A 23,176-nucleotide genomic window follows, 5' to 3' on the forward strand; every position below is an offset into this window, starting at 1 on the left:
CCAGGGCCCCTCCCCAGAGGAGGGAGGTGAGGGGTGGAGGCGGGTGGGGCAGTGGTTTTTGGCAAACATGAGGGGGACCCTTGCCTCCCTATTTCCCATCTGCACCCTTCTCTCCCCCTAAATGAATACGCTATTTGTTTCTTTAAAAGAAAATTCTGAAAAAATTTAACTGTAAACCAGATTGTGAGTGATATATATGGAAAACAGCAATTTCAAACTCCCAGAGTTTATGTTTAACACCTGCATGTGCTCTGTTATTTCTTCTTGGGATTTGAAAGCTCGCGCAGTTTCACAGTTTCTAAAAATATGATAATCATTTTGTTCTCATGTTTGGGAAAAAAATACATGTTATTTTATAGGTGTTGATGTTCTTTTTTTATTCAATTTAGTGTTTGATCACCCATGGCAGACCCTTGCTGTTGATAAGAAATAAGTCCTTAAACCTTTGCAGAGGGCTTCCCTGGTGGTGCAGTGGTTAAGAATCCGCCTGCCAATGCAGGGGACACAGGTTCGAGTGCTGGTCCGGGAAGATCCCACATGCCACAGAACAACTAAGTCTGTGCGCTACAACTACTGAGCCTGCGCTCTAGAGCCGGCACTCTGCAACAAGGGAGGCCACCGCAATGAGAAGCCAGTGCACCGCAGCAAAGAGTGGCCCCCACTCGCCTCAACTAGAGAAAAGCCAGGGTGCAGCAACAGAGACCCAGTACAGCCAAAAATAAATTTAAAAAAAAAAAAAAAAAACCTTTGCAGATTCTCTGATTTGCATGTTTCATATAATGTGATGAAGCTTTGGCAGTGACTAGAGCGTTCTCTAAAACAGTGCCCTGAATTGCTTTCCCCCTCACTGCTCTTTAGGGCATTTGGTGGGTTACAGCATTGTAAGTAACCTTCACCAGCTTTGACTTGCCACTCTGATTGCCAAAATTGTGTATTTATTTTTTTATTTAAAAAGAACTATCACTTTAAAAAAACTCTTAAGCATGTGGTCTCCCCTCACAGATACTATTAGCTTTGGGGCGGAGAACAATAAACTAAATGACGATGCGGAGGCCGTGTGGCAGCACTGGAAAATGTCATTCGTATTTGTGTCTCAGTGAAATCACAGATGCATATGTGGACTTTTAAGGTGGCTCGCTAGTAACCCAAACTATAGCCATGAAGTCTGAAAATGGAGCAGATTGATCATATTGTGTACATGTTTTGTGATTTATCTCCTCAATTGGATTTTAATCTTGAGCAAAGAAAATGGGTTTAAAGTTGAAGAACTTAAAAAGTTTTATTTACTTTTATATTGTATTATGGAAAATTTACAGCATAATGCAAAGTAAACATAATAGTATAATAAATCCCATTACCCAGCTTCAACAGTATCAACATTCTGCCATTCTTATATCATCTGTACATTCACCCATTGACATGCTCAGTTATTTTCCAAATTGTGCCATTTTACATTCCTGCCAGCAGTGGGATGCAGTGCAGATTTTGGCATTGTTAGTCTGTAGTTTTAGACAGTCTACTGAATATGTAGTGGTGTCTCACTGTAGTTTTAATTTGCATTTCCGTGATGACTCATCATGTTAATTATTTTTGCATGTGTTTGTTATTCATATATACCCTTTGCAAAGTGTCTTTTCAAACCTTTACCCGTTTTTAAAATTGGCTGTCTTGAGTATTGAGTTGTAGGAGTTTTTAACATATTCTGGCTGCAAGCTCTGTCAGATATGTTCTGCAGATATATTCTCCTACTTTATGCCTGGTATGAGGTAGGAGTTTTCTTTTTTCTTAACTTTAAATATGGATATCTAGTTGTTCCAGGACCATTTGTGCAAAAGACTTTTCCTTCTCATTGAATTGCTCTGGAGCCTTTGTTGAAAATCAGTGGACTGTATAAGTGTGAGTCTGTTTCTGGACTCAAGTCTGTACGATTGATCTGTATGTCTGTCTTTATGCCAGTAGTATGCTTTCCTAACTACTGTAGGTTTAGAGTAAATTTTGAAATTTTGTAGTGTATGTAAGTCTTCCTGCTTAAAGTGGGAAATTTATAGTGCTAAATGCTTACAGTAGGAAAGTCTCAAATCACTAATCTAAGTTCTTCGAGAAATTAGAAAAAGAAAAGCAAAATAAACCCAAAGCAAGGATATAAGAGCTGAAATCAGTGAAATTGGAAGCAGAAAAAGTGTAGAGAAAATCGGTGAAACAAAAAGCCAGTAGGCATGAGAAAGTCATTGACGAGGACCTGTGAGTGACCGCGTTCTGTCCTTCCTCTCTTGAGAAGCTGCCGCAGCAGGGTCTCTTCTGGCCTCCTTCATCACCCCTCCTGCTGCCACCCCCAGATGTTCCCACTCCCACCAGACTAACATCCTCGTGTCAGGTTCAGTGGACTCCTGGTAGTCTTCCTGTCGCTCCGTCTCGTTCTTATGGAAACAGACCTCCCTTGACCTTTGTGACGGCACACTTTCCCACTTTCCCAATTCTTTTTTTTTAAAAGAAACCCTCCGACCATTCTTTCTTAGTTTCATCACTATTTCACTGTCATTCCTTCGTTACCTTTCTGGGAGTCATCCTTGCCCCTTCCTCTCCCTCCCTCTCCTCTCTTCTGCGGTAGCCAATCCATTACCACATCCTTTCAGTCCTAACTCTTAAATATCTCCTAACTCTGTCCACATTTTGCTGCTTCTATCCTAGAACAAACCGTGATTATTTCTTGCCTGGACGACTGTTGTAGCCTCCTGCAAGTCTTCCTGCTTTTCATTCTCATCTCCCTCTCACTGTCTCTAGTCAACTGACAATGGTCTTTCAAAGAGTAAACAGATCCAACACTTCTGCTTAAAACCTTGCAAAGGCTGCTGATTCAGTTGTGAAAAAAATCTGTACCATGTGGCCAGCAGGCCCCGCATGACCAGCAAGGCCTCTGTCTCCCTCTACAGCCTCTTTCTATACCACTTGCTCCTCACAAACTCCACTCAGGCACCCTGGTCCCTTCCAGTTCCCCGAAAGCATGGAGTTCTTTCTCACCACGGGACTGTTGGATGTGCTGCTTCCCCTCCCGAGAACCTTTTCCCTCTCATTCTTTGCCTGCCCACCTCATACTCATTCTTGCAGCCTCCATTTAAATGCCCCTTCCACACAGGCCTTCCAAGACCACACTGCCTCAGGCAGCTTTCCTGCCATCTTTATTTCTCTCTTTCTCTCTCTCAGCCTTTTTCTCTGTATCAAAATGCCTTTGTCTGCAAGTAACAGAAGGCCTGACTCAGCCTGGCTCCAACAATAGGGCACCTATAAACTTACATAATTGGAAGTCCACAGTTACGGCAGGCTGTCGCTCCAGTGGCTCCAGCTCCATTTCTCTGAGGCTCCATCAGTGACACTCTGTGCCATGGCTTTATCCTCAGAGTACTTCTTTCTGATGGCAATGAACTGACTGTAACAGTTCCTTGCCTCCAACTCAGAGGAAGAATAGAGTTGCTTCCAGGAGCTTTGCCATAAGAATGAGGAATTTGTTTCCCAGAAGCCTCTAGCAAACATGTTCTCAAGCATCTCCTTGTGTCTCTGGCTTGCACTGGAACTCGTGCACATTCCTCGATCAATCCCCGGGGCAGAGTGTCTCTCTGAATGGCTTAGGTCTGCCTGTCCTTGAACCAGTCACTGTGTCGGGGGAGTGGGGTTGCCCTGACTGTCCCAGACCAGTGGTTCTCACGGTGTGGTCTCTGGAGCAGCAACAGTGGGATCACTTGGGAACCTGTTAGAAATGCAGTTTTTCTGGCCCCATCCAAGAAATTGTGGGGACCCACCCATCTGTGTTTTAATCAGTCCTCTAGGTGATTCTGATGCCTGTTAAAGTTTGAGAACCTCTGGCCAAGACAAATCAGGATCCAGTCCTGGAGCTGCAGTCAGTCCCCTCAAATGTGACAGTGGAGGGAAGGGTGGTAGAATGGGTGTTTGGGGAGACGACCATGGTGACCACTGAACCCTCATGGCACTCATCATAATTTATGATTAGCATTTGTTTACATCGTTAGGTATGTAGTATCTCCGTCCCCCGCAGCACTCTAAACTCTGCAGTGACGGGCACTCTGTCTGGTTTACCACAGTAGCCTTAATGCCCAGCACAGGACCTGGGTGGTATATGGTAAGTGCTCAATGAGCTCTTGATGAGAAAATAATAAAAAGAAGGCGGTCCTTGTGCCTCTCAGTTCTGTAATCGATTGGTTCTGTTCCATGTCTGCTTCTCTCACAGCTGGGGGTGACGGGTGTGTGCACGCCTACCTCAACGGGCAGCCCTGCGAGGAGTCGCAGCTGAGCATGCTGGCCTGTTTCCTCGTCTACCACTCAGTGCCAGCCCCGCGGCACCTGCCGTCTATAGGACTAGAAGGTAATTGCACGTCTACATCCTCTTTTCAGTACCTGTATTACCTGCTGATGGGTTTAGTTTCTTGTTAGGAGGTGTTTCTAAACTGAGTTATTTTCTCCGGTTAGGTTTTTGGCTTCATTCATGTTTGGGTGTTAGTGCTGAGAATTTTTTCTGTAAGAAAAAAAAAAACACAAACCCAAACTATCTGAATTTTACACATGCATAATCCTTTATTTACTTTCAGAAGAGGATGGATTCTTCACAGGGCCTCAGATACCAGTATATACTAATAAACTAAATGTTCGTATTCTTTTACTCTGTTAATTGATTTTTATTAAAGTTATTTTTCTGTATTTTTTGGGTTTTCAGTTTGGATTTTTTTTAAACGTATAATATTAATTTCTAATATAAAGCTTTGAAATGAACAGGTGCCTAATTTTGTATGTATTGACATTTGAATGTTTTCATAATAGTTTAAAATCTTAGCATCTGACTGTATTTTTCAGAATATGGAATCAGATACAAAATTTGTCCATTTAATCATTTAAACTTAAAATTTAATGATATTACTGATTTATAGCTGCTTTGAAAACCTCAGATAAAAATGCACTGTTTAGAGACTTCTGTTGCAGTTATGGCCACAGTGGAATTGCTCGCATTAGACTGACTCTCCTACAAAAGCAAATATAAAAGTGGACAAACTACATAAAGTTTAAAGGAATTGGTGGCAACCATAGTGGCCAGACTTGATTGAGAGACAAGAATTCCTGAGAGAAAAGACTCATTTGAGGAGCTCCATATTTACTCTGGCTTTCTCCCAGAGGCATTTGTCAATTCATTACAAGAAGGAGAGTCCCAGCAAAAAGCAGCAGTGCTACTGGGCAGAGGAGCCAGAGGTTGGATTAATGATTGCCCAGGACTAGAACTTGAGGAGCAAAATCCAAGATAGGAGGGGACAAGAGGAATAATAACTCAAAAACCTGGATGCACTCTTCCCCTGAGGCATTTGCCAAATCTTAACCTGCACATGTGCAGGATAAAACTTCAAGAAATCTAGCAGAAACCAGGAGGCTAAAAATGTGGGCAACGATTTCAACAACAGCATAGTGCCAAGGAGACAAAGGGTGGTACTCAAGGCCTGCCAAGGCAGAGTGGCTCTAGTAAGCATCCCAGCCATTCACATGAAGCAGTAGCAGGGCCAAGCCCTAGCAGGAAGGGTAAAACTGAAACAGACCAGACCTAAAATTAGCCTAGAGCAGAATTGAGGAGATCTGCTTGCATGCTACCTCCCTGATAGAAGAAAAATTAACCTGTATAGGAGGAAGAAAATATGTCTTAAACTTCTACAGTTTTTAATTCATAGTATCAGTGTTGAATCAAAATTAAAAGACATAATAGGAATAAAAGGTAGAAGAAACAGACTTGTATGTGATCCAGATATTGGAGTTATCAGACTTCCATAACTCCAGTATCTGGAGTTACTATGACTAATAACTGACTAATATTTCCAAGAAAATAGAGGAAAAGATAAAGAATTTCACCAGAAATCTGGAATCAGAGTTAAATGGAAATTCTAAAACTGAAAAATATAACTAAAATTAAGAATTCGGTATATAGGGAATTCACTGGCAGTTCAGTTCTTAGGATTCCATGCTTTCACTGCCCGGGGCCCAGGTTTGATCCCTGGTTGGGAAACTAAGATCCCGTAAGCTGTGCGGGTGCAGCAAAAAAAAAAAAAAAAAAAAAAAAAAAGAGAGGAAAAAAAAAGAAAAAAGAATTCAGTGTGTAGATTAATTAACATTTTAGACACAGCAGATAAATGAACTGGAAGACAAGTGTGTAGAAAATAAACAGATTGAAGCACAGAGAGAAAAATGAATGGAAAATTCAGAAAAGAGAGTAAGAGACATGTGGAACGCAGTGAAGAAGTCAAACATGCATGTAGTTGAGATCTCAGAATATGAGGAGAGAGAAAATGAGATAGAAGCCGTATTTAAAGAGACAGAGGCTAAGAATTTTGAAAAATGGATGATGGACATCAACCTACAGTGACCCCTGAGCAAGACAAATACAAAGAAAACCACACCTAGTTGCATAATAGTCAAGCTACTAAAAATAAAAGAGGAAAAAATTTTAAAGCATAGGCTTCCTTTTTCATCCAGGATGGAGTAACAGAGATCTGATTTACTATCCTGCCTGAAACAAGAAAACAAAACAACACAAAATAAACAAGCTGAAAAAACAACAAAGAAAACTGGACACTGCATACTAAACAATGGCTTTTGAGACGTATATCAGGCAATGAAGAAGAGTGATCCCAGAGAGATGAGAAACAAATGAGATAAGCCCTGCGATTGCCCCAGCTAACAGCCTTGAGAGTTTCCAGACTGTGAAGGAGGGAGAGGGAACCCAGGAAGAGCCTGGAAGACTCCTTCAGTTGAGGTGATGGAGCTGAGAGTACAGGGAGCCAAAGGAGCTAGAGTTTACACGATAGAGTGCCAGAGAGGAGAGAGCTACACACAGAGAATGCCAGATGTCTGCAGAGGGTCCCCCTCAAATATCAGAAGAGTCCTTACTAATCAGCACATGCATATGAAGAAGTTTCCCAAGGCTGAGGGAAGAACTGTCCTACTGGATTAGAGAGAACCAGTTTGCACAGCTTGAGGAACAGTGTCTGTTCCCACAACTTCACAATTTAAGGGGCTGTACTCAGTGTGGTCTTGCCTCAACAATGGGAAATATTTAGCCCTAGACTAAAAAGACTAAACAAATATTTAGCCCTAGACTTAAAATATTTTAGCCCACCTTAAAAATCTTAAAAGCATGACACAAAAGGATCAAACTGCTTTTCAAGTAATATAACTATATTCTGAAAGCTCAAGAATACAGAAATACGAAAATATCCGGCACCCAAGGTAGAATTCATGATGTCTGGCATACAAAGAAACAGGAAAATAACAGCCTATAATGAAGGAGGTGAGAAATCAATTACAACTGACCTGGAATTGACAAGGATGTTAGTTAGCAGACAAGGACATTAAGACAGTTATTATAACTCCATTCCTTATAACCTTATTCTATATTTCAAAACATTAAGAGATATGGAAATATAAAAAGAATCTAACTGAACTTTTAGAGATGAAAACTATAATTCTGAGAAAAACACACTGAATGGGATTAATAACAGGTTAGACATTGCAGAATTAAAAAAAAAAATAGTGAGTTTGAAGACATAGCATTAGAAACTATCCAAAATGAAATGCAAAAAGAAAAAAAGAATTAAAAAAAAAAAAGGAACAGAACATTAAAAATGGAGTAAGCTCTGGGACTTAGAGGACCCAATTCACATGAGATTGGAGTCCCTGAAGAAGAGAAAAATGGGGGAGAGGGACAGAAAAAAATACTTGAAGAAATAATGGCTGGAAAATTTACAAGTTTAATGAAAACTGAAGTCCACAGATGCAAGAAGTTCAATGAATCCCAAGCCTGAGAAACATGAAGAAAGTTGCACCAAGGCACATAATAACCAAATTGCCCAAAACTAATGATGAAAAGTCTTAAAAGCAGCCAGAGGAAAAAGAGATGTTACAGAGAAACAAAAATAAGAGCGATAGCATATTTTTCATAGGAAACAATGCAAGTGAGAAATTAATGGAGTAACAACTGTAAAGGACTCAGAGGAAGAACACTATCTAGTTAGAATTTTATACCCAGCAAAAATATCTTTCAAAAAAAAAGAAAAAAGACCATGAAATAAAGCCTTTTTCAGACACACAAAAGCTGAAAGAATTCATCAACAGCAGACCCACACTACTGGAAATGTTACAGTAAGTCCTTGAGGCAGAAGGAAAATAATGTCAGATTGAAATATGGATCTACACAAAGGAATGAGGAGCATTGGAAATGGTAACTACATGGATATATACATAAGGTTTGTTTCTTTTAAAAATACTTTTTAAAGATAATTGACTTATAAAAATAATAGCAATGTACTATGGGGTTTGTAAAATCTGAAAAGCAAAATGTATGACAATAATAGCTCAGAGGCTGGGCAGGGAGAAATGGAATTACAGCCATAAGGCTCTTATACTACCTGTGAAGAGGTATAATCTTACTTGAAGGTAATCTGTGATAGAGATGATACTATAAATCATAATGCAACCACTAAGATAAGAAAACAGAGTTAGAGCTAATAAGCAATAAAGGAGCTATAGTGGAATCATAAAAAGTACTCAGTCCAAGAGAGAGGAAAAGAGGAAAAGGGGGAACAGAGAACAGACAGAGAAAATAGAAAACAAATAGCAAGATGATACATTTAAACCTAACCATAGTGATAGTCGCATTAAGTCTAAATGGTCTGGGGACTTCCCTGGTGGTCCAGTGGTTAGGACTCTGTGCTTCCACTGCAGGGGGTGAGGGTTCAATACTTGGTCAGGGAACTAAGATCCCTCATGCCGCGTGTTGTGGCCAAAAAAAAAAAAAGTCTAAATGGTCTGTTAGAGTCCACAGTGTATCAGAACACTGGAGATGTTTTCCGTAGCTCATATGTATTTGCTCTCTGTCTTTGAGTCTTAGCAAGGTTTGGGGAACACTGTGTATAACAATTAAATAGGAAATTTGTCTTAATTCCTGTTGAGGTTTATTAAACACATTTAATTCACAGATTACTGGCAGAGTCAATAAAAGGAAATACTAAAGAGAAATAGTTGCTTTCTTCATATTCTGTGCAGCATGACAACTCTTTCTTGTGTTAGTTATGCTTTTATCAGAAAGCCACTCGATTCATATCATGAGACTCTTCTCTGTCCATCTTCATGGGATCATATGACCCACCTGTACACTCTGCTGTCAGCATGTCTACTAGGATGCTTGTGGCTTAGAGACTCATCGGGATCATGTATGTGTATATGTTGGGGCTGAGGAAAGGGAACTGTGGACAGTGGCATGTGGTGGGGATGGAGGGAAAGAGGAAGATGATGCTTAATAGAATTTGCAGGTAATACACTTCCTGCGTCCCTTTAGAGCAGTGGTTCTTGACCTTGGCTGCACATCAGAATCCCCTGGGCAGCTTTCAAAGCTCCAGATGCCCAGGCTGTACTCCACATAAATTACATCAGCCTCTGTTGGACCAAGGTTGGGAACCATTGCTTGTTAGAGGAAGAGGCGTTAGATTAACTTCTCTGTTACTCATTTTGAGCCTAGGTCTTTTTTTTTTTTAAGGTAAATTGTTAAGTGCATGGATTATGGTAATTGAGGATAGATGGGCACATTTATTAATTATATTTAAGTAATATATGTATTTAAACAGTATTAATAGTTTCACATATGGTTACAGGTCAGTTTCTGAAGTACAGAATGGATAAATTAAAATTTTATATCAAATCATAACCTGTAGTGCATTAGGGAAATTCATAGTTTAAATATTATCTTGCAGTACTTGTTTTCGTAGGGAAGAATGCCGGCTTGAAATGTGAATATGTGTCTGAAGCTTCCTTGAAAGAGGATGTATGGCTGAATTTATTTAGATATGTGACCCCTTCCCTCCAATTCCATTTCTTTAGGGAACACAAGCTTCGCAGAACTCCTCTTCAAATTTAAACAGCTGAAGATGCCAGTGCGAGCTTTGCTGAGATTGGCTCCTTTGCTTCTTGGGAATCCACAGCCAATGCTTATGTGATCATGTCTGGTGGTAAGCCTACCCTGAAACGTGACTTCTGCACAAAAACGTGACCAAACAGCAAAGCTAAAGAAACCTTTATAAGTTTTATAATATAACTGGGGGGAAATGAGCTGCACAAACCTCAATGTATTTTAAAATTAAGGGTTTTAAATATCCCAGAGACTCTGTTGCTGTTGGCATTAACATTATAAGAATATAAAAATGAGTGAGTGAAATTTTACTTTTGTAAATAAAATTTTTTGGTTTGTTTTCAAAACTCTTGATGATTACTTTAGTTTGGGGTTTCAGAGAGTAGAGCAGTGGGGGCTGAAATGGATATTAGTTTTTGAAATCTTTCAGCTGTGGTGATTCAGGTGAAGTGACTTTATGCTCAGAAATGCAAAGTTTTTAAAGAAGCTCTGTCATATGGTTTTACTTTCTGCAGCAACGAAGGGCTTTTAGCACTTCCTGAGGGCTTTTAGCATCACCATAGTCTTGTCTAAAGTAAGTTCGTACATCCTGTGACAGTGCCAGGCATCCTCATAGTATGATCGATCATCTTAAACAGGAGGAGATTTATACCCTAATGAAGAATTGCCCAACATGAAGCCTGCTCTAAATAGAGAAAATAAGAAATTTCCACTACAGAGAGGTCTTCAGAAATTATATTTTAAAATACAAGTTCAGGGGCTTCACTGGTGGCGCAGTGGTTAAGAATCTGCCTGCCAGTGCAGGGGACATGAGTTCGAGCCCTGGTCCAGGAAGATCCCACGTGCCGCAGAGTGACTAAGCCCGTGCGCCACAACTACTCAGCCTGCGCTCTAGAGCCCGCGAACTACAACTGCTGAGCCCGTGTGCCACAACTACTGAAGCCTGCGCACCTACAGCCCGTGCACCACAACAAGAGAAGCCATGGCAACGAGAAGCCTGCGCACCGCAACGAAGGGTAGCCCACGCTCGCCGCGACTAGAGAAAAGCCCGCTCACAGCAATGAAGACCCAACACAGCCAAAAATAAAATAAATGAAATAAAATAAATAAATTTATTTAAAAAAAAAAAAGTTCATTTCCACCCGGGATTTAGAGAACCATACGTCTGTATCAAGTTTCTGGACCAGATGCTGAGGAAAGGGATTCATATAAAGGTGTCTGCAGCTTCAGGTTTCCAGTCCAGGAAGAAGAAGGCTCCCTGCTGTCCAGATACTGATGTGCCGTCTGCCTCCTACATGGCCGGTGGGACCGTAAACTGGTCGAAGCTGCAAGGTCCATCCAGTGATTTCACGTTTCCACACCCTGAATTGTGGGGTTTAGCTTTAAAAGTAAAAATGACAGCAAATACAAATGTTTCCGTTGAGAGTTTGATAAAAACCCACGTGGTGTTTGCTCCTGCAGGGGGGGCTTGCGTCCAGAAGGCAGGCATCAGTGGTTCTCTTCAGACCTTCACTGTTCCACCTGTGTGCCCGCCCCGGGACTTGCCCCTGCGTGTGGAGCATAGGCAAGGTGGCTGATTGGGAGGGTGAAATGTGCTTCCTTCACACTTAAAGAGTTTTTTCTTCTAATTAAAAATAAAAGAAAAAAATTAAAATGGTAGATGGTGGAAATTCCATTTGAATCAGGGTATAAAGAACTCAGTATTGGGCAGCTGTCGCTGTCTTCACTCTCAATTGTTTATAACTTCTAAGCTTTTCTCTGATTGAAGAATGACTTGAGTTATTTGCACACGTATGAACTCTCGTGTACGAAGGAGAACAGTCATTGGAATGTTGTCAACAAAAGCAAAAATCAGGCTTTCTAAGGGAGAGAGCAGGATGGAAGATTGCAGATGGTCTGGAAACAGCACTGTCTTTATATTTGGGGCCTCCCGAGGAGCGCAGATGATGTCTGGGCAGTCTGCTCCCGAGCAAACACGCTAGGATCATCGGAGAAGTCAATGCCAGCTGTCTGTGGGCTCTCAAAAAATCTTGAGAGTATGGCTCTCACCATCCAGAACGTTTTCGCCTCTTCACAGCCATGGCAGAGAAGAGCTGGAGAAACGCATCCAGCTCTGAGTGTTTTGGCCCAGAAGTGGCCCATGTCACTTCTGGCTACAGCCTGTTGGCACGAAATAAATTGCTCCACCTTGTAAGTGTTCTTTCACAAAGGGGAGAACTAGACACTGGTGAGTACTGGTAATGTCTGTCACAGTATGATTCCTCACTTGTCCATCCATCTTCTCTGCTCACGCAGATGGAAATGCATGTCATTGCCTCCATAGATGGACGTGGTTAAAGAAACAGTACAGTCACACACACACTCAGGTTATTACTGTTTCCCCGACGGATGCTGGCATCTGTGCTCCTCGCTCGAGTGTCTTCCAAAGGAGTGAAGGCATGAACTTGTGGGAAGCTCTGAGGCATAGACGCCAGGCCTTAGCAGCAGGACACCATTGGTGTAAGCCTCACAGAACTTCTCCTTGGTGCTGCGTAATCTTACTTGAATAAGGCCACTTTCTCACCCTTTGTCTAGAAACCAGCTGACTTCACAGCATACGGAGAGGGGCATGTCCCAGCTTAGGGGATCTCCTGACATCCTAGAGGAGGCAGGAAGGAGGGGGGCTCGCATCTCTCAGCCTGGTGGTCAGTGTGCAAACGCGCTTGGTGGGAGGCCGGCGAGCCTGCTGGGCTGTAGACAGGCCCGAGCGTGGGAGCCGGCATTGGACTGGAAGCCAGAGCCTGTGGGAGCCGAGGCAGGAATTGTCAGAGGAATGGACTTGTGACGATTCCAAGGGAAGCACGTGCCGAAGCCCAGTCTGAGCGATGGGAGGAGGCCAGGCCGGGAGAGGATGTTGGGAACTGGGTGAAACTGAAGGCCGTGGACCAATCTGAGACCAAAGCAGGAAGACTTTGTTGCCTCCTTCATACAGGGTTGGGGACCTCTCTTCTGGGTTCCCCATCCTCATACTGACCAAATTTTGGGGAAAATGCCTCACTGTATGAAGATCTCTCCAGTTAAGCAATGGGGGAGGGGACAGGCTTTGGTCACCTCTGTACCCCTGTGTCTGCAGTTTTTAAGCAGCAGTGGAAGGAAGCAGAGGTGAGGTCGGAAAAACACCTCCTCCACGTGGAGGCCTCTGTCAGCACTTACTGCGCCCGGCAGATACCCACGCTGGTTCCAAAGCTTCCCAGGTGACTGTGTTTTCCTGCTTCCAAGGCCAGGTTCCCCCTACTCCATAATACATTGGTTGCTTCTCATTACAGTCACAAGCTTCCGCAAAGTCTTTTTTGATAAAAGAAGAGCCCCTAAAACCACATCCTTGATTTTTGCCTGTGGATAAGGAAGACTTGCCTGTTCTCCATCCTCTTGCTTTGCTCCATCTTATGTTCTTGAGTGAAGGTGAGGCTGGGATGGAAAGTGGGGGCTGCTCAGAGGGCAGGACTTTCAGGCCCCAGACAAGGAGAGCCCATCGATCAGGCAGCTGCACCAGGAGCTCCCTCAGGTGGCATCTGGTCCTGCCCTTCGTTCTACAGCTGAGACCCGGAGGCTCAGGGAGGGGTGGCTGGCCCAAGTCCGCACCGCTCCCCATCGCAGCCCAGACAAGCCTGGGCGCCCAGACACGCTGTTTCTACCCGAGAACCTGGTCCATTACTGCCTTTCTTCCTGGTCCAGTAGACCCTCAGGAAGAGGCCGATTAAATGTAAGTTACAAGGACGTTGCACCAGGCAGAGTTTATGAACACCTTTAAAAAGCAGACACACTGACTCTTCCTTTCTCTGTGCATCTTTGGAAAAACAAAGGCCTTTGTGTAATTTCTTGGAATTAGATTAATTGACTTAGCCTGTGTGTTGCTTTCTTGGTCATTACAACAACTATCTTAATTAAAAATTTTCTCTTTTAGCTGAAAATATTTCTTCCATGGTACATTAAAACATGAAGTAGGAAATTTAGGAAAAGAATTAATTTTATACTAAGCTCAATAAAAGCAATGAAAATCTGTAAATAAGCACATGTTCTTTCTTAATTTCCACTGCTTTTACTCCAGTACTCAGGTGTGAAGTGTCTCGCCTTGCCTCCGTAGTCAGTGGCGTCATCCTGAGTCTTATGTGCAGGTGCAGGGCCTTGGGACACTGTGGACCGTGTGCTTTCAGAACCCAGACGTGCCAGATCCTGATCTGAGGAGTCACATTACTGGGGGACTCGTCACAGGGACAGTGGTTGGAAGCTAGTTGGTGCCACTTGTTTCTCTTTCATTCGTGTTTATTTGTGTGCATATCTTTCACTTATCAAGAATATTTTAATTCTGCTTACTGTACCATTTCAGAGATTAAGAAGATATTTTGGGTAAATGTGTATAACTCTGGAGTTGAAGGAAGAATCCTTAGCAAATCCACTGTAATTAGCATCCCTGGCTGCAGTCTCCTGCCCCGTAAGGTGTAGATGAGAGGAGCTCCAGCCCTCAGGCGATGAAATCTCTGCAGGTCCCCAGAGGAGGGCGCAGGTGCCATCTGGTCACCTCCCTCCACCCCCACTCTGTTGCACTGGTTCACCTGTAGGTCATCCCCTGTGCCCTGTGAGGGGCCTGGCTGTCAACTCGGCGTCTTCACCACCTCCTCCTCTCTCCTTAGCCTCCACCTATGTTTCCCATATGGGACCAGGTAAGAGTGTGCTGTTGGGAGGTACCAGCGAGAGATGCCCAAGCAAGGCCGGGAGGTGGGAGAGGAGGTGAAGCTGTTCTAGGCGGACACGAGGGCAGATGGTGCATACCTGGCAGCAGGGCATTAATACCAGCTCTGCCCGGGGGCCCCTCCCTGGAGTTTCTGGAGGTTTGTTGGGGCTTCTTCATCCTCTGCTCCAAAAACCCCTCCATCTGCTTCCCTTTATCAACACCCTTTCTGCTTGGGTTCCTGAGCAGACCCTGTGATGCTGTGTGGGATGTAATGACCCAGATGTGAGCACAGCCCGTCCCGAGTCCCCGCCACTTGTTCTCCCCTGGGCTTTGCTTATGGAGTTTCCAGCCCCTTGGTTATCTCCCCTGAGCTCCCAGTGCTGTTCACTTGCCTTTTCCATTATCAGACACTCAGCTGTTCTCTGAAAGCCCCAGATTTCTCTGCAGTCCTGTAATCCTTGCACCAGCTCCCCCGAATGGCACCAGCCTCAGTGCTGCAGTAGCAGTGACCCCCCCGAGTGGCCTTGGGTTTCCCCTAACATGCTGAGGGGACTCTCTGACTAAAGGAAGAATGGGCGACCTTTTAGCTGAGTAATTGGAACGCATTGGGGTTGGCCTCATTTGTGTCAGGCTTCCTGGGATGGAGTCACAGGTGTGTGGATGGGGACATAGTGTGGCCCATTGCCCAGTCCTGTTGGTTCTGGGTTTGCCCCTCAGCGGCCACCCTGAGGAGAGAACCAACCCTTAGCCCAGCTGCTTCCGTTCCACCTTGGCCTTCTGGGGCAGCACAGACTGGGTGTCACAGACCGAAAAGTACTGTGGTCCTTTGCTGCTGGAAGTTTCGAGGACTCGAAGAAAATGCTAAACCTTCATGGGATAGAGAGCGTTGAACAACTGCATTGCTTCCTGAAAGGAGTCGGCTTTTTATAAGACTTGACTGTGAGGTTCCTGGGAACCTTACCAGAAATTTCTTGGCAAAATTAGACATTTCCATGGGAAAAAAAAGAGACGAAGAGCTAGATAGTTTCTGTCTGGCAATTGCATTGATTACCCGGTAATACTGTGTAGCAGCTGCCCAGTAGTAAAACTTCCTACCTAAAGGGGCTATACGTATAGAGAGCTGTAAACCTGAACATCACTGAGCAAATCAAGCTGCAGTGGACCAGCCCAGGCCCTGGGATGGCCTTTAATGCTGGACAGGTGCCCCCAGGGCCCACCACCCTGACCCCAAGTGACCTTCTCAGTCTCTGAAGGGTTTTGAGCCTAATTTTCCTTCCCTTGGTGTAAAAATCACAATTCCTGCTCTCAGATGAGCATGTCTGTTGGTGTACCCCTCGCACCTCCGATGATTTAAGGATAAGCTCTTACAAACCGCACAGCTGGGTTTTGCTTTGTGATTCAATCTGAAGATCTTTTTCTTTTAGTAGTGAGTTCAGATTTATTAATAATGTGATCTAAGGTGTGTCTAGTTTTTATATTTCTATATTTATACCTCACTTCTTATATTTACTGTGTATCTTTATTTGGTCTGTTTTCTCTGCTCTCAAAATTTGTTGTATTCATGACTTTGGCATTTAGAATGGCTCGCGTTTTTGTGACTGCATTTAACACTAATACCTTCATAGGATTCCTTGAATCCCTCTTTTCCTTACCTCAGCTTCCACTGTCTTGTTTCCAGCTTTGATGGCACCCTGGCACCTCCCCACCTCTCCCCCAGGCAGCATTCATGAGCCCTTCCCCTGCTCTCTCCCTTCTCTGAGTTTGAAGGTTGGGTTATTTCTGTAATGTCAGAGTGAACGATAGCATACGATTCCCCCCTTCTGTTCCCACTCTGTGTCAGCCTTAGGTCGGCCGACTGATGTTCTCCATGCCTTCCCTCAGTCCTTCGGCTGAAATGTCCCATCTCTTCACTAGATAAGGCTGCTGTCCAGCAGATTAGATGCTGATTGCCCTCCTCCCTCCTCATGTGTTTTCTCTCCTTCCTGTCTCCGCCTCTTTTCCTCACTACCTTCTAGTCGTTTCTTTGGGCTCTTCTCAGGTTCCTCCTCCTTGGTGGTCCAGGCCTCTTCCTGACTTTCTGTCCCTTCTCCCTCTGCCCATCCTCGGTCTCTGTGGAGGCTCCTGCTCTGGTCTCTTGTCTCCCTTGGGTGCCCCTCTCCATGTTACTGCTAGACCCTTCCAGAGTACTCAGGGGTCAGGGCCTTTGTCAGCTGACACCCACTGGAAGGCTGGGGCCCATCGTGCCACTGGCTGGTTTCGACACCCCAGGTTCAGGCTGCCATGGTCCGCGGGCCTGAGGAGAGCTGGAGGCCCAGTGCTGTCCCTCTACATCTGCCTGGAGGCCCCGTGGTGGGGGAGGGAGAGGGGGGCGGGAGCTACAAGAAAAGAGAAAAAGTGAGATCAGAGTGGAAGGCAGACCCCCCCCAGCGAGGAAGCTGTCAGCACCACAGCACAAGGTGCGTGTAGGACAGGGGCCCCGGGAAAATCAGCTGTCACCCTCATCGCTCTTACGAGTGACCAGATCCAGGAGGGGCCCCGGATGTTTTTCTTTCTTTCTTTTGTTCTTTTTTTTATTGTAGTAAAAACACTATTTTCTTTTGAATTTTGAGACTCCTGCTATATACAGTAGGAATATGTAGTCCTGACATATTCTTGGTCCTCAAATAAAAACCTGGGGGATGAATGAAACTTCATACCAAATTCGGTTTATCTCAGAACACACTTGCTCTGCTTTTCTCTCTCCTTTTCTTTCTCCTGGGGTCAGAATGGGCCCCTGCAGTGAGGCAAAGGGTGGGGGGCTCAGCTCACAGGATTGTCCTAGTACAGCCGTCTGCCCAAGCAAAGGGCTCCTTACGCATTTCACAGAAGGTCTCCCTCCACTTCAAGTGAATCCACACATAAAAACGGAATTTAAGCCAAGGAAAACAAATGCTAAAGCGTGTGATGCTAGTCAGGTGATCGGTCTGTGCATGTGTCGTTTGTCACGGGCTTCCTCACAGCTCTGCATGTGTACTTGTTTCCTTTATTTTCCGGCGAGCCTATTTGTTCAGAGACTAGGGAGCCCTAGGGGCTCCTTGCGTCCACGTGAGGCTAGACCCTGACACGTCCTGCAGGGGCCCCGCTCAGGGTAGCTTGCAGCAAGTGCGAGCAAAGCGCACAAAACCTGTGATGACGTGTTGGAGTGAATCGTTCTCTTTTCTCCCAAGAGCCACCATGGTAATGGCTCCTTTTCCAGAAAGGATGACCTCAGTGTTTTTCATGTATTTATATTTAAAAATGCAACTCAGATCAAAACCCTGCAGAGGTTTTCATTCATTACTTAGATCAGCATTTCCAAGAGTTTTCCTAAAAAAGAAGAAAAAAAAGAAATTGATATACAAATTGGGACCTTGTATAGCATAGTAAATGATTCCATAATTGAATCCATTTGGAGAATTTCTGTATAAACACAGTAATCACTTTCTGTACCGTGGGAGTTCTCAGAGCCCTTACTAGGCTAACCGTGCATTAAGGGATGCAGTGGCGCTTCCTCGTGACCACCAGCCCTGGAGGTGACTGCAGGGCACGGGGTGGGGTTGTCCCCACCAGGAGGCCCAGTACTCACTTGGACCACCTGCAGCCCCTGCTCCATTCCTTGGGAACCTAGGGGGCGCACTGGCGCGCTCGACTCCAGACCCAGTGATGTGGGTTCTGGGCCTGGATCTGAAAGGGAAGCACAGCAGGGTGAGCGCCTGGAGGAGGGGCCCAGCCCCTCCACCTCTGGGGTACGCTCCCCGGCCCTCATCCCCGACAGACCTCCTCACACAAATCCGGGGTGACCCAGGCTCGGTGCCCCATCGCATGGAAGAATTCCACCTTCAACTTGAAGAACTCCTTGTAGAGGTCTGGCCAGTGCTCCCTGCCCAGCAGGAACTGGTAGATGCTCCGCTTGGACGTGGGGTTGTCCTCCTCCATGTCGGAGGCGATGTAGCTGCCATCAGAAAAGAGTGCTCGCTGGTCCCGGCCCCCACAAGGACTCTCAGGCGAGACAGTGGAGAGAGGCTGCTGAGGTCACCCTGCAGGAGCACCCGGGCCCACAGAGGGCAGGACCGTCCTCAGCACCAAGGCTGCTGGGCCCATGCTGTGCCCGGCCCAGGTCAAGGTTCTGGCTGTCGCCATTTCCCTGGGACTTTCTACCTCGGGTCCCTCAGTCTCTGGGCAGCAAATGGTGTTTCCTGGCTACGTTCATTATCCCAGGACCTTCCTCATTGCCTTCCCCTCCTCTGACCACGTGACCCCTTGAGGGCCTTGAACCACCACTCGGGGCCCTCGGGCATTGCTCACAGGGCGAGGAAGAAGTGGATCCTGTTGTAGAGGTGACCAGGCAGCCCGACACGCCCGAAGTACTCCACCACCATGGAGAGCAGGTACCGCGTGGAGACAGAGGGTGGGGGAGGGGTGGCCAGGGGTCGATGGCAGGGCCAGTGTCCTGAGTGGGCCACGCGCCCCGCCCCCATCCAGAGGCCAGGTGGGAAAGCCACCCAGGGTGGGCCTTGCTAAGGGTCTCACGGCCCTTTGACATGCGGAGATGAGCTGACGGGAGGCCAGGGAGGAGATGCCCAAGGGCCGGGGCACCGGCAGTGTGTCCTTTCTTCCTTTCTGGCACCAAGGGCGGGTCTCTCCAGGGCTTCTGCTCAGGCAGACGCCTTGTCCTCCGTCCCCCACCCCCAGGGACCCCTTGGTCCCTCATAATTGTAGTGCTGTGAGTACCTTGTCAGACACTTTCAGGAAAATATCAGCTTCCAAGAAGCTCTGGATAACAGGGTCCTCTGTAAAGGAAGGGAGACGCGATGAGGGCCTTGGAGCAGCCCTTCTGGGAGCAGCGAGCCTGGGGTTGTGGGATATTTCACAGGGAGGAGGAGAACTGGAAACTTCTCCCAGTTCCTCTGTTTCAGGAAGTAGAGTCAGCTCTCTTCCCCCAGGAAGGCTCAGAGCCTTAACAGTGACAAAGCTGTTCCTTCCGTTGACCCAGGGAGAGTGAGTCTCAACTGTGGGGCAGGGATTTTGCTATTGTTATTTAATCTTCAACACATGGGTGGGTATGTGTGTTTCATAAAGAGATATGAACTGGTTCTCAAAGTTTAGCATAACTTTCCTCGAGCCAAAGCTTGGCTGTGGCCTTGGGCCTCTGGGCACTACATCCCTGTCACTTCATCATACTGTGACTGTGCAACGCTTTCCTGCCCCACCTGATAACTGAGCATCCTATGTGGGCAGTGGAGAGTTCATACCCCCCTGGGCGGGGGTGGGGGGGCACTGGGCGTTCTACCCTCCTTCTCCTGGACCCCTTCACTTCCTGCTGATAATGACCTGGCCTCCCCTGGCCCCAGCAGGCTCATCTGGGATTAGAGTTGTCCCTGGAGGTGCCATTTTCCAGTGATGGCCTGAGAATGCCAGGTCCTCCTTGTCCTTCACACCTTGCCCCGGACAATGACATTTACCCAGACAGGAGGATGGAGGGGTCATGGATCATTTCGCCCTCCCTGACCCTTGTCCAGGCCGCCTGGCTCCCAGAAGGGCATTGCTTTCTGTGATGATGAAAATATTCTGTAGCTTGCTGTCCAGTACGGTAGCCATTAGCCGTGTGTGGCTACTGAGCTTATGAAATGTGGCTGGTGAGAACCAGGAACTGAATTTCAGAAGTTTATTTTAACTCACGTAGAATTAAATTTGAAGAACTGCATGTGGCTAGTGTGTGCTGCATTGGGCAGTGTCAGCTCCGTGTCATCCCCCAGCCTGCCGCACTCGGTCCTGCCTCTGGTCCTGACATCACCTTCTCTGCAGACCTTCCCTGAGTATCTGTGTCACAAAGCTCTCCTACTCTTGCTCACAGCCCATCTCTAGGTGTCATTGCCTTTTCCTTCTCTGCATTTGTCACTGGCTGAGAGCAACTTATTTCTGTAATTTTTTTTTGGTCTCCTCCCACTTTGAGCATAAAGGCAGCGAGATCTAGTTTGTCCTTTCATCACTAATCTCTAAAATCTTAACTGGAGGGAATAAATGTGGGCAGGGGATTCCTCCCTTGATTTGTCCTAAAATGTCTTGATAATTGAAGACTCAACCGTGAGTCCTCTTTTCTCTTCGCCCTCCAAGAACTTGTCTCAGATGAAAACCCATCAGCACCGCAGTAGAACTGTGGAAACAGAGTGATCTGCTTCTGTGCCACCTGGACACCTCACAGCTCTGAGCCCCAGGGGGAGGTTTGGCCATGATCCTGGAGCCTCTGGGATCCTCGGTGTGGAAGGGACCTGACACTCCACCGGCTCAGAGCACAGACCCAGCAGCCGGTAGAAGGCCTCCTGGTCTTCTGGACGATAACTGGATCTTCTCTTGTTCATCCTGAGTTTCGTTCCCTCAGCATGATTGACGGTCCACATGTTCCTCCTCTGCCCACGCTTCTTCCAGGACTTCAGCTCGGAGACAGCTTCCGAGGAGGTGGGATTGGAGGCCAGGGGGCTGCTCTCCTGGGCAGCTGCAGGAACAAGACTCTGTGTGAGCACAGACCTGACCCACCTGGGAGGTCCTGAGTCTTCCCTCGCAGCTCACCCTGAAGATTGAACCCTGCCTCCTGAGGACAAGACAGCAAGTGGTTACTCAGCAGTAACTGATGTTCTGTTCAGGGCCAAGGAAGCTGAGGACACCACACCTCCCTTGACATCCATCAGTCTCTTCCTCTTCTGGCCTCTCATCCTCCGGGTTCTCTGCTCAGAGACAGCCTCTGGAGAGGCAGAACTGGAGGCCAGAGGGCTCCCATCCTGAGCAGCTGCCAGGAGAGAGGAAGGACCCCGTGTGATCAGGGGAGGGACCCCCCTGGGAAACACTGTGCTCTTCGCCTCTCACTCACCTTGAGTATGTTGCATGTGACATCTGAAGGATAAGAATGGCCATCACCCCCTTTGCACTTTGTCTATAAAGGAGGGTAGGAACTGAATTAATAGTTACCTTTCTTTGCCAGGGAAAAACTGCTCTCCTCTGCTTCTTTCCATGGATCTTTCTGCCTGGGGGGCACCTCTGTGGAGACAAATGTGAAACTCTCTGGTCATCGATGTCTTTAATAACTACAAAGGTGAACAAGAGAGTGACCTCCTGTCTCACCCTGGACACCCTTTCCCCTGCCCTGCAGACCCACACTCATGAGAGTCCAGGGAAGAAGAAGTGATGCTGGAGCCATGATGATCTATCACCTTCATTCATTCAGAGAGCAGGGATAAGTGTGAATGACCACACACACCTGGCTTCCCTTCCACGCGCTGCCTTTGCCTCTGACTCTTTTTTGCCGGGTCCTGTGGGCTTGCAGCAGTCTCTGAGGCAGCCGATGTGGAGCTCAGAGGGATATCCTGTCTTTTCTGGATACAAAAAAATGGAAAGAAACCAACTTGATTCTGACCAGGCCATTTCTTTCCACTGAACCTGCTTCTTGTGAGACCTAATAATAATTAAAATGGCAATAACATTAGCTAACAATAATTGCTTAGTAAACTTCAGATATTGATTAGTGCATTGGGATTACCTCATTCAATCCTTACAAGGAGGTGTGAGGTAAGGTGTGTAACTTGCCTGTTTACAGATGAGGAAATGCTGACCTAATTTGCCTAGGATTTGTTCCTTGACCGTGGCTAGAGCTCTTTGGACTTGGGATTAGAACTCGTGTCTGAGCGGTGCTCAGGGGAAGAAGGCTGGTGGCAGCCACAGTTGAGCCTCAGTCACATTTCCATTAGGGTTGAGCTGGCCTACCTTACACGCTTATGTCATCGGCTCTGCCTAAATATCCCTGTGAACCACTATAAAGTTACAGCAATCCAACCTGGCAAAAATCTGACCAGAGTAGCCCAGGCCTGTCCGAAATGGCCCTGGAAGCTGATTGAGGCAGTTCCCCCTCAAGAAGGCCAGTGCCGCCTGCTGCCTCCGAAGGCAGTGTTCCTCCTGGGTGACAAAGTGTCCACATGCTCCTGGGGCTCTCGAGGTCGGGTTCTCTGTAGAGTCGCTTTACTGTCTCTCCTCCTTCCCCCATATTCATTTCGTTCTCCTTTTGCCCACATCCCCTCCTGTTCTCTTTTCTCCCCAAACTCGAGACCTGTTTGTATTCCTACTGCATCCCAGTCACTCATCTGGAGGTTCACAGGTGATCCCTTCCCCATCCCCTGCGACAGCTTGGAGGAACATAGTTCAGGATCCAAGACTCACCTTAGTACAGAAGAGAGTGACGCCCACCCCAAGTAAGCACCTGGAAGCTCCCTCAGGATCTAGGCCCTCACCCTTTCCCAGAATGCAGCCTCACAACAGCGTGAGAAGAGCACTGACTGTAGCCAAGTGTTCGGGATCAAATGGCTTCCGAGATTCCGGAGCCCTTGCCATGAGTCACTGATGACATCACACCATTCCACCAGGACCTGCTCTTTGGTTTATAAAAGGCTCTCAAGGAAAAGACTGTGGGCCTCAAGGAGGAAGGAGTTAGTGTCCCAGCCTGAACACTGGGATCACTT

At 46.3% G+C, this 23,176-nt stretch overlaps 2 protein-coding genes across 6 annotated transcripts in view; one reads left to right on the forward strand and one right to left on the reverse strand.

Moving 5' to 3' along the window:
• Positions 1-13,852, forward strand: part of ANAPC1 (anaphase promoting complex subunit 1) — a 99,137-nt gene extending 85,285 nt beyond the window's left edge. For 3 of the 5 annotated variants that reach the window (XM_068564314.1, XM_068564318.1, XM_068564317.1), the window contains exons 47-48: positions 4,241-4,375; positions 9,916-10,290. In XM_068564314.1, the coding sequence (XP_068420415.1) occupies positions 4,241-4,375; positions 9,916-10,031 (251 nt within the window). In that variant the 3' untranslated portion in view covers positions 10,032-10,290. Of the gene's footprint in view, positions 1-4,240; positions 4,376-9,915; positions 10,291-10,458; positions 10,551-10,581 lie in introns of those variants that run through there. The other 2 variants (XM_068564315.1, XM_068564316.1) reach the window with 2 other exon arrangements.
• Positions 13,853-18,296: 4,444 nt separating this feature from the next.
• Positions 18,297-21,553, reverse strand: LOC137777408 (putative speedy protein E7). The gene is made up of 7 exons (XM_068564174.1): positions 21,538-21,553; positions 21,340-21,456; positions 20,971-21,165; positions 19,405-19,462; positions 18,978-19,064; positions 18,450-18,624; positions 18,297-18,356 (listed from the first exon to the last, which is right to left on the reverse strand). Exons 1-7 carry the CDS (start codon positions 21,551-21,553, stop codon positions 18,297-18,299), a joined length of 708 nt encoding a protein of 235 aa, XP_068420275.1.
• Between the last annotated feature and the right edge of the window lie 1,623 nt (positions 21,554-23,176).

The sequence above is a fragment of the Eschrichtius robustus genome, chromosome 15, assembly GCF_028021215.1.
Source record: "Eschrichtius robustus isolate mEscRob2 chromosome 15, mEscRob2.pri, whole genome shotgun sequence".
Lineage (NCBI taxonomy): Eukaryota > Metazoa > Chordata > Mammalia > Artiodactyla > Eschrichtiidae > Eschrichtius > Eschrichtius robustus.

Coding starts and splice junctions, on each gene's coding strand:
- LOC137777408 (XM_068564174.1), bottom strand. Junction 21,166..21,339: donor ACTGATGGATGTCAAGGGAG/GTGTGGTGTCCT, acceptor TTGTTCCTGCAG/CTGCCCAGGAGAGCAGCCCC. Junction 18,625..18,977: donor ATCCACTTCTTCCTCGCCCT/GTGAGCAATGCC, acceptor TTCTGATGGCAG/CTACATCGCCTCCGACATGG.